General features: G+C 39.4%; 1 protein-coding gene across 1 annotated transcript in view; it reads left to right on the forward strand.

The window, feature by feature from the left end:
• Positions 1-16,153, forward strand: part of LOC140559464 (uncharacterized) — a 148,005-nt gene that overhangs the window by 12,748 nt on the left and 119,104 nt on the right. The window contains exon 2 of the mRNA XM_072682977.1: positions 13,436-13,557. Coding sequence (XP_072539078.1) covers positions 13,436-13,557 — 122 coding nt within the window. The remainder of the gene's footprint in view (positions 1-13,435; positions 13,558-16,153) is intronic.

Raw genomic sequence — 16,153 nt, forward strand, 5'->3', positions numbered from 1 at the left:
AATAATAAAATGTTGATCTGTGAGATGTGAAATGTGTCCTAATTCTAGACTGAGACGTATGTAGTAGCTTCTACTACATTTCACACCAAACACAGCGTAGTGGTGTGTGTGTGTGTGTGTGTGTGTGTGTGATTTTTTCATGGTGCTTGTTATTTCACACCAGACATGATGCACACGTGTTGTGAGGTGCATGCAGCTCCTGTTTGTCTTGCATGAGAATACAAGCTACAAATGTCTTTTTGTCTGTGCATTGCCTAAATAATTGTTTTGGTAATAAAAGTTTTTGATATTTTTTGGCACTTTCGGCCTGGACCCTGAAAAACTAACGGACAATTTTAACATTTTTTATTAAGGACTACGACATGGTTTCAGGGGTACATTAACGGAAATGTAACGGCAAATTCTAGTACTCCCATTTCATGGTGAGTGTTGCAATATAAAGAAAGAAATGGAGACCAACCTGTATGGAGCAGCCTAGGCCTGTCATTATTGATTGTTTTTAACATGCTGCTGTTTCTGTTTGTCATGCATGGAAATACACAAAGCTACAAATGTGTTTTTTGTCTGTTTATGTGCACAAAGTCTGACCATAGCTTTGTTTAATTAGCTGTTAACAGGCCCCTAGTTAGCTGTTTGGTTTATATCAGTTCACAAATAGCTTACTGTAATGAAATGTTAATGAATACCTGCTTTCTGATTTCCAGAGTAGCTCTTTGTTGAGATGCTTGTTGGCCATTTAGCAAGAATACATCTAATCTATACAAACTAGCTAAGGATAATTTCTGAGTAAATAGTAAAGCACTTTTGTAAGTCATTGTGGATAAGAGCATTTGCTTAATGCCTTAAATGTAGATCTTTTGCATGATTAATAAGTATTTTAAGGGCAATTGACAAGAGTATGACATTGTATGTTGTCTACCTCTGAATGCCACCTTAAAATAAAAGGTATGGGGTTTGATAAAACACAATAAAATGAGGATACTGGATTTTAAGGTGGTTTTAAGGTAGCAGGGAACATTTGCTGTCTATTATATATATATATATATATATATATATATATATATATATATATATATATATATATATTATTAAGGTAAAGGTGATCTAAAGGTTGCACATATTTAAGAACTAGGACATGGTTTTAGGGGTACAACAACAAATTCTAATACTCAGATTTCATGGTGTGTGTTGCAATATAAAGAAAGCAATTAAGACCATCCTGTATGAAGTAGACTAGGCCTATCTTTATTGACTGTATTAATAATTGAGTAGTTTGAATATTTTGATTCTTAATTGATTAAAGCTGCATGGGGATAAACAGTTGTGTCACAAAAACAGCCAATACACACAGAAGGTAAATTTAATCTGAATCTTTTAAGCTAATAAACATGTTGAACAGAGTAAACAGTCCTATATCAAGCTGCTTTAGACATGCATTAGCCAGAGCAGACATTAGCAGTTACATTAGAGATGTTTTGTGTCTGTGCAAAGTCTGCCTTAAAAGCCTGGTCGGTGTGCGAGTCAGGTAAAGAGAATTTCCTGTGTTTTCATACTTTTGCCAGGTCTTTACTTAACTTGACTTAAAAACAGGTCTTAGTTTGGAACAGAGGATATCATTCACACTAACACATCATTGTAGGGTGAAAAGCCAAGTTACAAACGTTAAGTGCTTTCTTTTATCTCCACTGTTTTACAGCAAGTCTACAAACTTTGCACTGATGGCAGGGAGCCCTGTCCATTAGAATCTGCATTTTCTCTGGTGACACTTCTTGTTATGCCGCAGCCAAAAAACAGGCCTCAAATATTTACTTTGAGCTTACCCACATTCATTTCTGCTTTTTCTGTATATTGCGTGATTACACCATAGAGAATGATTCTGATTTTCAAAAAGAAGGCTTTGTTGGTAATTTGGGGGATTAAGGCGATGATGGGAGACAGTGCGGCAGATGTAGAAAGAGAGCGAGAGAGCGCGAGAGCGAGAGAGCATTGTGCTTGTTTAACTCATTCATGACCAGCGTTCCCAAAGGGGTTTGTCCCTCTGTATATTACAGTTTATTACATCTCTGGATTCTGGATGTCTTAAGTCATATTCTCTGTAACTGAGTCTAGGTCATTACAGACAGCACTGTTGATGGAAATATGATCTCAGAAACAGACTTTCAGTGTTTTCTGTGTGTGTGTTCTCAAAACAAAAACTAGATAACTAAATAAACTACATGACAAACCAACCATACCAACAAAGTTGTATATTGTTTTCTATTTTTATAAAAGTGCCTTGTTTACTTTTTGTACAGTAAAAGCCCAACATTTTTTCCATTGTGGTTACTGGAGGTAAATTCACGGTTAGATTTATGGTTAGGCTTATAAACTTCTTATTATATGTAAAGTGGATTGTAGGACATCCATTTAACCCCTTAAACAGCCTATGGCCCGCCAGCTGGCCAGAAGTCTTATTACAAACTTCTATTACCAAGGAATAGCCCCACCAGGTTTTACAGAAGTCCCTGTAGTTTTTGAGTAATACGCCGTAGTGTATATTAAGCCTTGCAGTGTTAAGGGGTACACACTTACAACAATTTGACATGGGAGTCACTACTTATCAAAAGCCAGACTTTCTTATTTTCAGACTTTTGTAAAATTTAGATGAGGAGAGGCACAGTTTGCAGGCTAGCCTGTTGCTTTCTTTATAGTTTTACTAGGAAAATACGCATTCATTTATTAGGGGGCATGTACCACCTTCTCCTTGAACGCATGTGTAACAAGTGCATGTGTAAGTGTAACTAAATGCGTGTAAGGAGGAGGTGGCCTGTTTGGATGTGTATGTGAGTGTGTGTGCAGGCATGTCCTCCATTAATTGATGTTATTATATATGTACTATATGTACCAATGACATTTACATGGGATCATGTCAGTGGGTGTTAATAAATGCAATAACAAGTTTAAAGAAAGGCCACACACTGGCCACACACTGTACACAGGTCAACAACCCCCTACCGATGTCTCCAGTAAACAAATATATAAATATATACAAATGAAATACATTTTAATCCTCCCATGTACTCTTACCACTCATACTATCTCAAAATATATTGTATTACCAGGATGAGGAGCAGCGGAAGCTGTGCGAGTAACACAGGTCCTGTGTTTACGTGGCTTTCGTACCATGTCATTCTGTGCTATTTAAAAATGTTTAAATGCTCAAATACAAAGTTCGGTTTTCTCACAGGGTCACAGACTAAGTAAACATTGTGCACACTTTAAATCAGTCGTATAATAATTGTTAAAGCGTCAGCCTGACAATTACAAATGGAAACTGCTGTGAATCAGGATGCTGTTTAGCATTGGCTTAGTTAGGACGATTATGCTGAAAGCTGAAGTTAAAGTTTTCTTTCCGTGGTTTTGTATTGTTATAATTTTAATAATACAGAGGTGGCTCAGCGGTTAGAGCGCCGGGCTATCGATAACAGGGTTGTGGGTTTGATTCCTGGGCTTGGCAAGCTGCCACTGTTTGGCCCTTTACCCTCTCTGCTCACTGGGCGCTGGAGTTGGCTGCCCACCGCTCTGGGTGTGTGCACTCACTGCCCCTAGTGCACTAGTGTGTGTGTTCACTACCACAGATGGGTTAAATGCGGAGGACACATTTCGCTGTACAGTGACAAATACGTGTACCTTTACCTTTTTTTAAACCTTTATATTTACCCCTGTGCTGTGGAATCTCTAATTTTATGCAGACAAAGATGTTGACTAAATGAACACATAATATGCTTACAATTTGTCCCTTTTTTCCAGTGAATTAAAAAAACATTTTCACCTTCATTCAAGTAACATTAGTGAGGCTGCAAACCTGTAAAAATGAATTCTTCAAGACCATTCTGAAAAAAATAAGTTTAATCAAGGAGGAAACCCTTACTTAAAAAACCCATAAAAAAGCATATTGTTCCATAAATCCTAATTTTTTTGACAGGTTTCCCTCTTTGCACCCCTGCCACTACTTTCAAACTGCAGAATCTCTTGTGGTCAAAGAAATGGTAGATGCTGTGTAGACTATGTAGGTCTGCGATGAGATTTTAGGATTGTTAATGTGTCTTGTGGTCTGCTCTTGGGCTAAATATGCTAGAACAGCCTGCCCTGACCATGTTGGCACTTTTTTAAAATCCCTTTCTAGATTCATACACATCTACAACCTTCTTTCTGAAGGAATGTTGAAATTCGCCATGATGATACCACTCACTTCACCTAATTCTAATTGTGGGCTTTTTTAAGTAGTAAAAAATGTGGGGGCGTCCTCTTTCCTCACAGGCAAATTACATTTGTAATAACTCCATTTTACAAATGACAAAAGACAGTTCCTCTGTTTTATTGGTTTACTTATATTATCCCCATCTCTCAATCTTGTTTAAATAAAGATCAAATGTCCATATGTTTAAATATGTGTTTTTTTACATGACCGTACATTAAGTACTGTGGGATCAGTTGTCTAGACAAGGCTGTATCTTTAAACTTATCATCAGAGCAAGAAGGAAACCACAACGCCACAAAGCACAAAGCGGCAATCACTTTAAAGTAGCTATGGAGTTCAGCATCTGAGAGTGAAGGTGCGCTGGTCAAAGGTATTTGCATACAAAAGGCCTGTATGGGATGGTGGCCAAAAAAAACTCAAAAGGACCTTTGATGCCACAGAAGAACCACTTTTGGTTCCATGAAGAAAAGGTTTCTAGGTGAGGTTGCACCATCAGTCTTTCCACCACCATTCCTGCTCTCCACTGAGAAAAAGCATCCCACAAACATGACGCTGCCACCCCCATACTTTACTTGGTAAGTGGCACATCTGGCATTTGTTTGACCCAGAGGATCTATGTTTGTCTTATCAGATCACAAAATCTTCTGTTACACTCCTGGTGTACTTTGATATGTAGTTTTATATTAAGAGTGTAGGTAGAAACACCTGTGTAGGTGCCAATTGTAATCCAGGAGAGTCACATGGTTTTGAAGGGGGTTTGTAATACACTGTATTTGACCCCAAGTCCTGTCATTGTATAAAAACAACTGTGTGTGTGTGTGTGTGTGTGTGTGTGTGTGTGTGCGTGTGTGTGTACAGAACTTGTCTGAAAGCTCTGATTCTTTTTCACCCACTCACTCACTGAATGAAGCCTCATCGTATTTGAAGTCAGTTGCCACTCAGATGTAATGAGCCAATAAGAAAAACATTTTCCCTCACACTCATCTCTAGACAGGAAATGAGGCTGGACCAGGGTGGAAAAAATGCAGAGTGAAGAAAAAGAGCAGACCTGTGCAGTCAGTGCCAGAGCACGTGAAAGGACACGCACACATTTTGAGGAGGAAACTAGAGCATTTCCTAAACAAGGACTTTCCACATAGCACAGAGTCAGAGTCAGACACAACTTTAGGGTGGAGAGTCTTTTAAGAGATGATGCAACTCTGCTGCTGACATTTCATCAAGATCAGAAAGAACAGTTCTGTCCTAATCAGTTCTTAATGACCAGTCTTTACTGGTAGAAGTGACCCAAACTTGGGCTACACGTAGACTACACAGACTTCATATAGACTGCACAAATAGAATACATGCCCAGCCAGTGCATTGGCTACACATAGACTTGCATAGACTACACACAGACTTTACATAAACTAATAGACTACACTAATAGACTTTTACATAGAACACAGATTGCACACAGACTGTGCATATACTAATAGGCTATACATAAACTTTCACATAGAACACACACTGCACACAGACTGTACATAGAGTACACCTAGACTGCACATAGACTAATAGGCTATACATAGACTTTCACATAGAACACACACTACACATAGACTAATAGGCTATACATAGACTTTCACATAGAACACAGACTGCACACAGACTGTACAGAGTACACCTAGACTGCACACAGACTAATAGGCTATATGTAGACTTTCACATAGAACACAGACTGCACATAGACTAATAGGCTATACAGACTTTCACATAGAACACAGACTGCACACAGACTGTGCATAGACTAAACAGACTGCACATCGAGTACACCTAGACTGCACATAGACTAATAGGCTATACATAGACTTTCAGATAGAACACAGACTGCACATAGAATGCACCCTTCACCCAGACTGTGCAGACTACATACATACTACACATAGCTTACACAGACTACCCATAGACTGCACAAACTGCACATAGCCTACACACCTTCTGCAAATAGACAACACATAGAACACACAGATGTCCAGATTACATACAGAGCACACGTATGCTGCACTAAGAGCACACATAGACTGCACATAGATTGTACATTGGCTACACATATATTGCGTAAATAATATACATAAACTGCACATAGACTACTCATAGATTGCACATAAACTACACATAGACTATACAGTGTAACTAATGCGGAACTGTGCGGGGAGGCCGGGGCAAAAGAGAAAAAGTAAGAGAGAGGCATAGAGAGAGAGAAAGTGAGAGAGAAATGGAGAAAGCAAAACAGTGAGATTGGGATGAGAAAAGAGATATAGAGAAACAGGAGGGAAAAGTAAAAGAAAGAGACAGGGAACGGGAATATGGAAAAGGAAGAAAGTGAGAAAGAGAGAGAGAGAGAGAGAGAGAGAGAGACAGACAGACAGACAGACAGACAGAGAGAACACGTTTCATTTCAGTTCTATTCATTTTCATCTCTTCAGAAACTGAAACCAGTCAGCTGTTTTTTTTCCCTGTGTATAACAAATACAGGTTTACTGAACACACATTACATTTGGCCTAGTCAATGTGTGTGTGTGTATGTGTGTGTGTGTGTGTGCGTGTGCTTATGTGTATGCAAGTTAATGTGTTATTTGAGTGCCTTCATTAGCGCTTCTGAGTCTGTGCTCATTAGTGTGTGTGTGTGTGTGTGTGTATGTATGTGTGTGTGTGTCTTTCTCTCTCGCTGATGGGGGTAAGGAGAGGACCTGTGATTGCTGGGTGTGGAGCTTGATCAAGGCTGACAGTATTTAACATAATTATGAAAAGCTTCAGTCACGGTGGCATTAAATAAACACCTCACCAAGAGAGGGAGGATCTGATGAGAATGAGAGAGAGAGAGACTGTGCGAGAGAGAGGGGGTCATTTCTCAGTCACGAGATGAGATGTGTGTGTGAGTCTTCTCATTACTGCACAGCTTGAACCACACACACTTCCTCTGTCTCTCAGCAGCACTTGTGCATGTACACACAAGCACACACACACACACACACACACACACACACACACACAAAACACCTCGCTAAGCTAACTAACATGGTTTGCTAGCCTGACTTTCACCCTTTCTTTGGGCAAACAACTGTTGACATCGGCACAAATTTGGCCAGTCTTAGACCTCGGACATAAATAAAATGATTACTTTATGAAAATATTAGCATATCATGCACTGCTGTGGGACTGATTTAAAATGAAGTGCAGTTTTTGATAAGCAGCATTTTGGCCTATCACTGTTAAAGTGAAAGAGTGGAGAAGTGTTTACGCAGCAAAAAAATGGCTGGTGTCCCAGGTTGGCATCTTTAGTTTTGTAGTGGAGCTAACAAGTGATTGAGGCTATCTTACCAATTAATAGTCTGTAAATTAAGCTTAAATTAACACACACCTGCCTGAGACGGAGTCAAGTTGTTAAAGAGTCCATATGGAAAACTGACTTTTCACTTTTTAGAATAAATTGGATGCAATATGTAAACATAGCTAAAGGATCAGAATGCATGGTTCACTTCTCAGGCCGCTCTGTCCATGTATGGATACTAAAGCCTTGGATACGCTACCCGACCTTCTGTAGTTGTAGCAGGTATCTCTCACTTCCTGACCAAGTTTAGCTTATTTTTTATGACGAACGCACAGTGATTAGGACTTATACACTACACAACTTCAACCTGCTGCTGAACGCAATCAAACTGAAGTCGGCCTAAAACACTTGTGCCTCACTTTACTTATGAGACGCAGATTCGCGCCAACATTTGCACTAACCTAAAACAATAGAAGCGTAGAAAACGCTTTTGGGTGAGGCAGTGGGTGAGACGACAGTGTCAGCATGGTCTGAACAGACTGAAGAGGGACCCTACGTACGAGGCAGATGTTGACTTCTCATACGAATTTCTGTTCCACCTGGTGCTGCAGTATTGTAAGTGCACTTGTGCCACAATGTAGCTGCTGCATCATTTAAGGTGGAGTGTGGAATTTCAATAAGAAATCAAATGTTTGTTATGTTCTGACTGATCTAAAAAACGTGACTGGGAGGCCAAAAAACAGAGTCTGCGTTCCTCAAACACTCGATTCTCTCTCCAACTGTTGACTCTGACTGACAAAATTACTGCAGACTAGAGCCAATCAGCACAGACGCCAGATTGGCAAATGCGGATTAAATTGGGGTAGAAATCACAAAGTGTAACACCCGGGTTATGTAGACCTATATTGACATATGCATATTTTGCATTTATTGCGGTTTACCAGCCTATTAACAATTCCTTTGTCCTTTTACAACAGGCTTTGCTTGTATTGACTTTGGTTAAGGTCACCGTGATGGCTCACAGGAGCTGCCTAACATAGCATGGCTTTGTTTTAAAACTGTAATAAGAACATTGTAATTGTTATTGATGAATCTTACAGAAAAATTTTGCTGTCTTTTCAAAGTCCTGATTGTGTTCTCTTGGTGTGGTGTGAAGTTTACTAGCTTAGAGGTTAGAGGTTTAGCCTAGCAGCCACTTGCTTTTTCAGGTTTGGTCTTCTTGTGTGGCCCTTTTGAGTTTCCCTTCTGATGTGTGGTTAGCTCTAGTCTGAGCTAGTTCAGTTTATTGTTGAGTCAGAATATATATAAAAGTAAGTGTTGGCTAAGGATTTAGACTAGCAACCCGTCTTTTAACTAGTTGAGTCTGGTGGTTCAGATGCATGCTTGTCTTAGAATACTGAGTAAAAGTAAAAACACTGTTTTCTCCTGGAGTGACTGTTGTGTTTTACAGCATTGCAGCCTAAAGTGTTTTATTAGTGGGTTGTAAATAAATGTATATTTTGACAGTGTAAATATTTTGAGTCAAGGCTGTTACGTAACAGTTTCAGGGCTTTGGAATTGACACATTGGCCTGATGATTAGGGTATGCAGTTTGCATGATACTAGTTGGTGGTTGGCTAGTTTTAGAGCCAAACTAAAAAAAATCTAACTTCAGTCATCCAACATAGCTGATAAAATACATTTGCAGTAAGGTGGTGAAACTGTAAACGGTAAATTGTCTCAATAATCAGCCTTGTCTTTACAACTCTGTCACAGAATTGCTTTCTTGTGGTCTGTGATTATAACCATATGCACTTTTTTCATTGTACTTTCTCAGTAAAGCTCATCAACTCTGATATCATACACACATCACATAATGCATCTGTTTTATTGTAAGTGCTTCTTCTAGATCCATTTAGCAACTTCTATTTGCTTGGTAACATCTCGGTTCTGAAACAGATGTTGGTGTTTTGGATAGGACTGCAGTTGAGAGAGGTTGTCTCCAGTGTATGACAGGCCTTCATTGGCAAATGCCTCTTTGCATTCTTGAGGGACATTAAGCTCCAGCATCTTCGAGAGCTTTGATGTATATGGCGGCGAGCATAGGGCAGCCGTGTAGTCGTGACGGCCTGAAGAAGGGCCTGCAATGGTGACGAAGAGCAGACACACAGACATCCACTCCTCCACAGCAGTGTGCATGAGAACGGACGCCGTTTTCTCCTCTTACACTGCTCAGTCATACTCCACAACCATAATGAAAAACATAAGGATATCAGAATACACAGTGTTCCTCATCAACAAATACACTGCCTGTCTGAAGTCTGAGGACACCTTGCCTCTTTTGAAAGTGTGATTCTCTCTGATATGTTCTAATGGCATATGATCGTATTTCTTTATGAAGAAAATTCTATATTCTAATATTTTGAATATTTAACATTTGCATATTTTTTTATACTCTTACTATTAAGAGTCGATGACTTGCCCATTTTATTTTCCAAACTATTGCTAAAAGTACATATTGAAATATTTCAAAGATGTTTAATTTGAGGGTCTACAAAATCTCTGCAGCAAACCAGTATCTGCCTTGAAAGTCATTAAAAGATGTATATGTGGATGTCGAGAAAGTTTTATTTGACTTGTCTACCACGGCATACTAAAGGTGAAATTTAATAAGGAATACAGACAGATTTTCAGCTTTGTTTGAGGGCATTCACAACCAAATCAGGTGTACAGTGTGAGACTACATTCATACTTAGCACCCCCACCCCATTTCTTGAGGTTCAGAAGTTTCTTGAGGTTCAGAAGGAAAGGAACTGCAAAGGATTCAGATCACACCTGTCACATCTGTCAAGCATGGTGGCGGTAGTGTTATGTTGTGGGCTTGTATGGCTGTCAGTGGAACTGTGTTTGTTAATGATAGTAGGACTGCTGACAAAAACAGGTGGATCAATTTTGAGCCAACCAAATGATTCAAAACTCATTGGAATGTGCTTCACTATGCATAATGGACAATGACCCCAATCAAAAAACATCCCAAGAACAATCAGGAATGTTTGACTGATTCAGAAGTGAATGGCTTCAAATTACAGCAACAATAACAATAATAATTTTGTTGATATTCAGATCTTTGTGGCTCTAACCGTACTTTGGTCTGTAATTTATTTTTTAATACTAGGTTCACACTATGCGATTTTAACCCCTGATTTGTCTGTTTTTGGAAATTGCAGACGAACGTTGGCGGTTAAGTGGGCGTACGTTCTGCACTGGCTCGAATGCTATGTATGATGTGTAAACTGAAAGATGTGATCTGGAAGCTTGATCTGAAAGCTTGATCTGAAATGCCTCGAATGCCCACAACAAATATCTGGCAGATTTAATATCTTGACCTGTCAGCAACTCTAAATGTAGTGGTGTGAAAAGTGTTATGACTGGAAGTTAGCTACATCCAATGAGAGCTCGAGACATGGGGTGAGGAGAAAGTCAAGGGTTGATCTTTTTTTCTTATTTGTATTATTTTTTTTTTCTTCTGTGTGTTTGCACTGAAATGTGCACAGACATCTTGTTTAGCTTGACTCTTATGGACATGCTTTTTGGAAAAAAAAACACCTTTTCGTGACAAAACATGTTTTTGGAGAGCAGACAGACTCACAGGTTCTTCTTGGAGAAAGATTTTATCATTCATGACCCTGGTTGTGCTGATCAGTCGTGTTGTATGCAAACCACAACCACAAAAAAGTCAAGAAGTTGTGTATTGTAAAAAGTACAGTGATCTGACCACTGTCATGTATTCTGTACATGGTCTGGGGGGTAAGGGGGTGGGGGCAAATACTAAAATTGCTGGATGGAAATAAAATAACAAAGTATCACCTGTAAAAGAGACCATTACCGCAGCATCCCATGTCAATTCAACCATTTATGAATCTTTTTTGTCTTGTCTCTTATATGCTAACTTACTGCCAAATCTCAAAAAGCTTTGTCTTCAAATTCTTGATTGTTATGAATGAAAAAAGAGTCGATTATGAATTTGGATTGAAATATTGTCATTTGTGTAATTAGAAAGTAAAAAAAAAAAAAATGAAATGAAAACCGCACATTAGTAATGAGCTACGAATAAAACTGCTGACTTTGAAATCGATCAGCATTCCACATGTCTGTCTTTTAGATATATTGAGCCCTTATGAATGTGCCCGTTAATTTCACGGCAAGGTTGTGCAGTCATTAACCCTTTGCTCACTTACTGGTAATAATTGGAGCTCTTCTCCCGAAGCTTAAAATGGATGACTTATTTTGGTTCTCCAATACTAATTCTTCTTATAGTCCATAATATTTACACAGCAAATTAAACTGAGATAATGATTTTTTTTTTCCCTTCCCTGAAAGCACTTAGGTGTTAATGGTTGATTAAGTGTTCATTAAAGGCCAGCCATTGCCTGATGTAATTGCTTATTTTTTTTTTTTTGCTGCAGATAGCTAATGTGCTCTCTGTTTATGGCACTTCCATATAATTTTCCGTTTAGATCCTATCTGCGGCAGCACCTCAAGTGAATGAGCGTATTAATGACTTGACAAAAACAGATTCCCGTCAATTGCTGTTAGGCGTGACAAAATGACAAATTGACAAGGTAATAAGCAGCTTGCACACGGCAAGGCATAGAAGATTTACTCCCACATCTCTCTCCGCATGCCCTAATCAAATAATTGCACAGCGCATGGTTAATGTTGCGCAAATTATGCCTGCGTTAACCCAATAATGGACAGACACTAGAGACTGCCACAGCATCAAATAATGAGAATCACTTTCAGCTCCCTCTTTTATCAGAGCTGTGATCATCTTAAAGCTTCTGCTCTCACCTGAGCTAAACGTGCAGTGGTGACAGAATGCTGTAGATGTCAAACACAGCATGAATCTACTGTAAGATCTTATAGCGTGTTGCTTTTTTTGAAGAGCTCTAACATCGCGCACAGTTTCTCAATTTATTAGAAATCCCTAGCTTGTACCGATGCTTCACGAGAGCCAAATGTATGCAGACACCTTAATTTTACATTTACTTGCATCGAACCTCAGGAGCGTTCAAACCGTAGTGAGGTCAGCCAGAGATATAGACAAAAAAAAGTATTGGGACACCTGCTCATTCATTTTTCGTTTAAAATCAAGGGTAATAAAAAAAAGTTATCCTGCTTTTGTTGGAGTAACTGTCTCTACTGTCCAGAGAAGCCCAGACTTTCTGCTAGATTTTGGAGCATTGCTGTGAGGGATTGATTAGATTCAGCAACAAAAGCGTTAGTGAGGTCAGGATGTTGGATTACCACCATTCCACCTCATCCCCAACTCATCCTGAAAGTATTGGATAGAGCACCAACCATCATTCCAGAGAGCACAGCTACACTACTCCACAGCTCAGTGCTTGGGGCTTTATACCCCTCTGGTATAAACAGAGGGGTATAACATAGGTTTATGTTTATCTGCTCCAGAGAGTCCTATTCTATTGGCAGTACTTCTCTACGGGAACTAGACAAGCTGTATTTGTGTGCAATTGCACATCTGTGTCAGCAGTGGGTCCAATGTAAAGCAGCTGTATACATTTGTTAGAAGAATGTACACAAGCATTTGGACATATAGTGTATTAGGAAACAAGCCTGGGTGACAGCAGACATTCCTAGTCATCCCAAAGGTATGTCAGGGTGAGGTCAAGGCTCTGTACAAGTCAGTCAGGTTCTGCCCCAAACTCAGCAAAGCATTTCGTTATGGACACTGCTTCGTGCACAGCTGTAAGGCGGAGCTAGAAGGGATGGGTTCCTTCTAATAAAGTGAGCAGAGAGTGTACTCATAAAGTGTATCTAACTGACTTTATACGGCCATTTGTGTTTATAGTTATTTGCTTGTTTGTTCATTCATTCGTTGGCAGAAATTCCAGAGTGCTTTATCTGCAGAGACGTGCAGCTGGTGGATGGAGAACCGTTGAGAAGATTTTGCGACTGCAAGAACCTTGTGGCCCACCACAGCTGCCTGCTCACCTGGGTCAGAAAGGTACAGCACAAATGCAAGAGCACACATATGTACTGAGCTAAGTTCTGTTCTGTTTAGCAATTTCTTGCAAAAGTTTAGAGACACCTAGATTTCTATTTTAATATTGTCCATGTAGTCTTCTAAATGGCAACTAAAGAAAAATCTCTTTCAAGACCATTTCATTAAACAGTAATCTAGCACTTATTGAAAGTCTTGTGATCATACTTAAATGTCTCATTTCTGCGGTTCTGTGGTTGGTGTGGCGCAACAGATAACACCGCTACCTGCAAGTGAGCAACCACACCATGTGGGAGACTGGGGTTCGATTCCCAGTCGGGGTGACTATGCTGGGCTACACCAATAAGAGTCCTTGGGCAAGACTCCTAACACTACATTGGCCCACCTCTGTAATATGAGTAACCTTGTAAGTCGCTCTGGATAAGAGCGTCTGCTAAATGCCATAAAATGTAAATGTAAATGCATCATTTATGTAGGTATGAGGTATACGGTTTTCCTTGTAACTGTCATCATCACTGTCTTTTGCACAAAAGTATCTTTGTGTTCCACTGACCTGTACCAGGGAGAATAGCGTCACCGCACTATGTAACTTTGGGGAAGCTTTGGATAATAAATTCAAATTCAAATTCAAATTTTATTTGTCACATACATAGTCATACACAGTATGCCCACATCAAAGCTATACAATAAAGATCTAAATTTAAACTTAAACTAAACCTTAACTTAATGAAATAAAGTGCAAAAGTGCAAAAAAATAAAATAAAATAAATAAAATAAAAGTTACATTTAAGTTAAATTTAAATTAAAAATAAAATATGTAGATATATTTATAAATATAGAAATAAAAGAAGTAAGAAAGAACTCCTGCCCGGAGGGCAGCCATTGCTGCAGCGCTGGGGAACAGAATCTTGCTCAAGGGCCCAACAGTGGCAGCTTGCCGAGCCCGGGTATCAAACCCACAACCCTGTCATCAGTAGCCCAGAGCTCTAACCACTGAGCCACCACTGCCATTTCCAGAAAAAGAAAAAAGTCTCTAAACTTTTGACATGCAGTGTGTGCTTATGTTGCTTTATACGTGTCTGAAGTAGCGATTTCTGAGCAATGCTCAGTCTCATCAGGGCAAGCAGAAAGTGAACTACCAGGGAGGGGGTTTTTCTTTCTTTTTTTTTTGCGCCCTCACAATTTTTCTTCTTTAATTAAGGCTTCAGAGAGGCTGGTGGGGCGCATGCTCTGGAGGTGTGTGTGGGTGTCTTTTATCTTGTAGCCTGGGCGGTGTGTATGGCCTGCTGCTGCATGGGGTCCTGGAGGTGGAGGTAGTAGGGGGTTCTGTTCTCACCCCATGACTTAGAGGCCAGGCCCAGTGTGAGCAGGCCAAGTGATGAATACACACATGCTATCGTCCATCACGGCCGCACCCCAGCCATCAATAGCCCGCCGCAGTGATTAACTGCAGCCGATAGGTCCCATAGTTAGTTCTGTTTAATTAAACTGTGCGCCGGGCGCAAATACAAATGGATTCCTAGAAGGATAGGAAGAGAGTTGTACTTAACCCTTTACTTTCTCATTCGTATAACTACATAACTTACGTAAAGGTTGGTAGTAAGTGTAATATGTCTTAACCCTTCAGAGTCAAATTCCTAATGTTGTTTGTTGTTATATATACTAAATAAACAACAAAGAATTCTTAATTTGTAATTATATATATGTAGATATATACATTACTTATAAAAAATATGTAATGTTATATATAATATTATATATTTACCACCTCCAGGACCCCACGCAGCAGCAGGCCACACACACTGCCCATACATGTTATATTAACATAACTATATATAGTAAATATTCCTCATAACTTCTTCCAGAATGAGCAGTGCTAGGCTGTGATAGGCTAAATAGATGGGTATAGAGTTAATGTATAGGTTTTTGTGACATCATGTTTTTGCAGCTGAGTTTACAAATATGAACTGGATTTGAGCTGATTTAATCTGGGGAGTGAATTAAATGGACAAAGAATACATACTACATCCAACTGTTTTTATGAAAAACATAATAATATAGTAATATAATTGCATGATATATGCCCTTTAATATAAGATTCCAGCATGGTTTTGGAATCACTTACAATAATGCTAATGTCTAAGGGTTAACCCCCAAACTGTTGGTTCCTTGCTCACATAATGCTCATTATTCGCATTGCAGTTACTTAATAATGCATCTTAAAGGTGATTAATAAGCCTGCAGTTAATGGAGGGCATGAAGCTAGCCCCAAACTTCCCTAACTTTTGAACTGTAAAACATCATGGAGAATTGATGTGGAAGAACTGTGTCTTACCTAGCGGCACTTCTTTTATTGCTCCAGTAGAAGTGTCTTAGGCGCAATGCATCTCCATCAGACGAGGAATGCACAGGCAAGAGATTAAAAAAGGAGCCTCTGCGTATGTTTAAATAATAGGGGTAATTATCAGGACCTCCCAGTATGAAAGTGCATAAGCCGAATAAAATGAGAGCGAGTCTCTTTTTGATTGTGTGCGTCTCTGTTTTAACACTGCGCTGTTTAGACTGCGACTGCAATCTGCCAGCAGAGCCATCAGTTGTC

This window comes from Salminus brasiliensis, chromosome 7 (assembly GCF_030463535.1).
Source record: "Salminus brasiliensis chromosome 7, fSalBra1.hap2, whole genome shotgun sequence".
In the NCBI taxonomy this organism is placed as follows: Eukaryota; Metazoa; Chordata; class Actinopteri; order Characiformes; family Bryconidae; genus Salminus; species Salminus brasiliensis.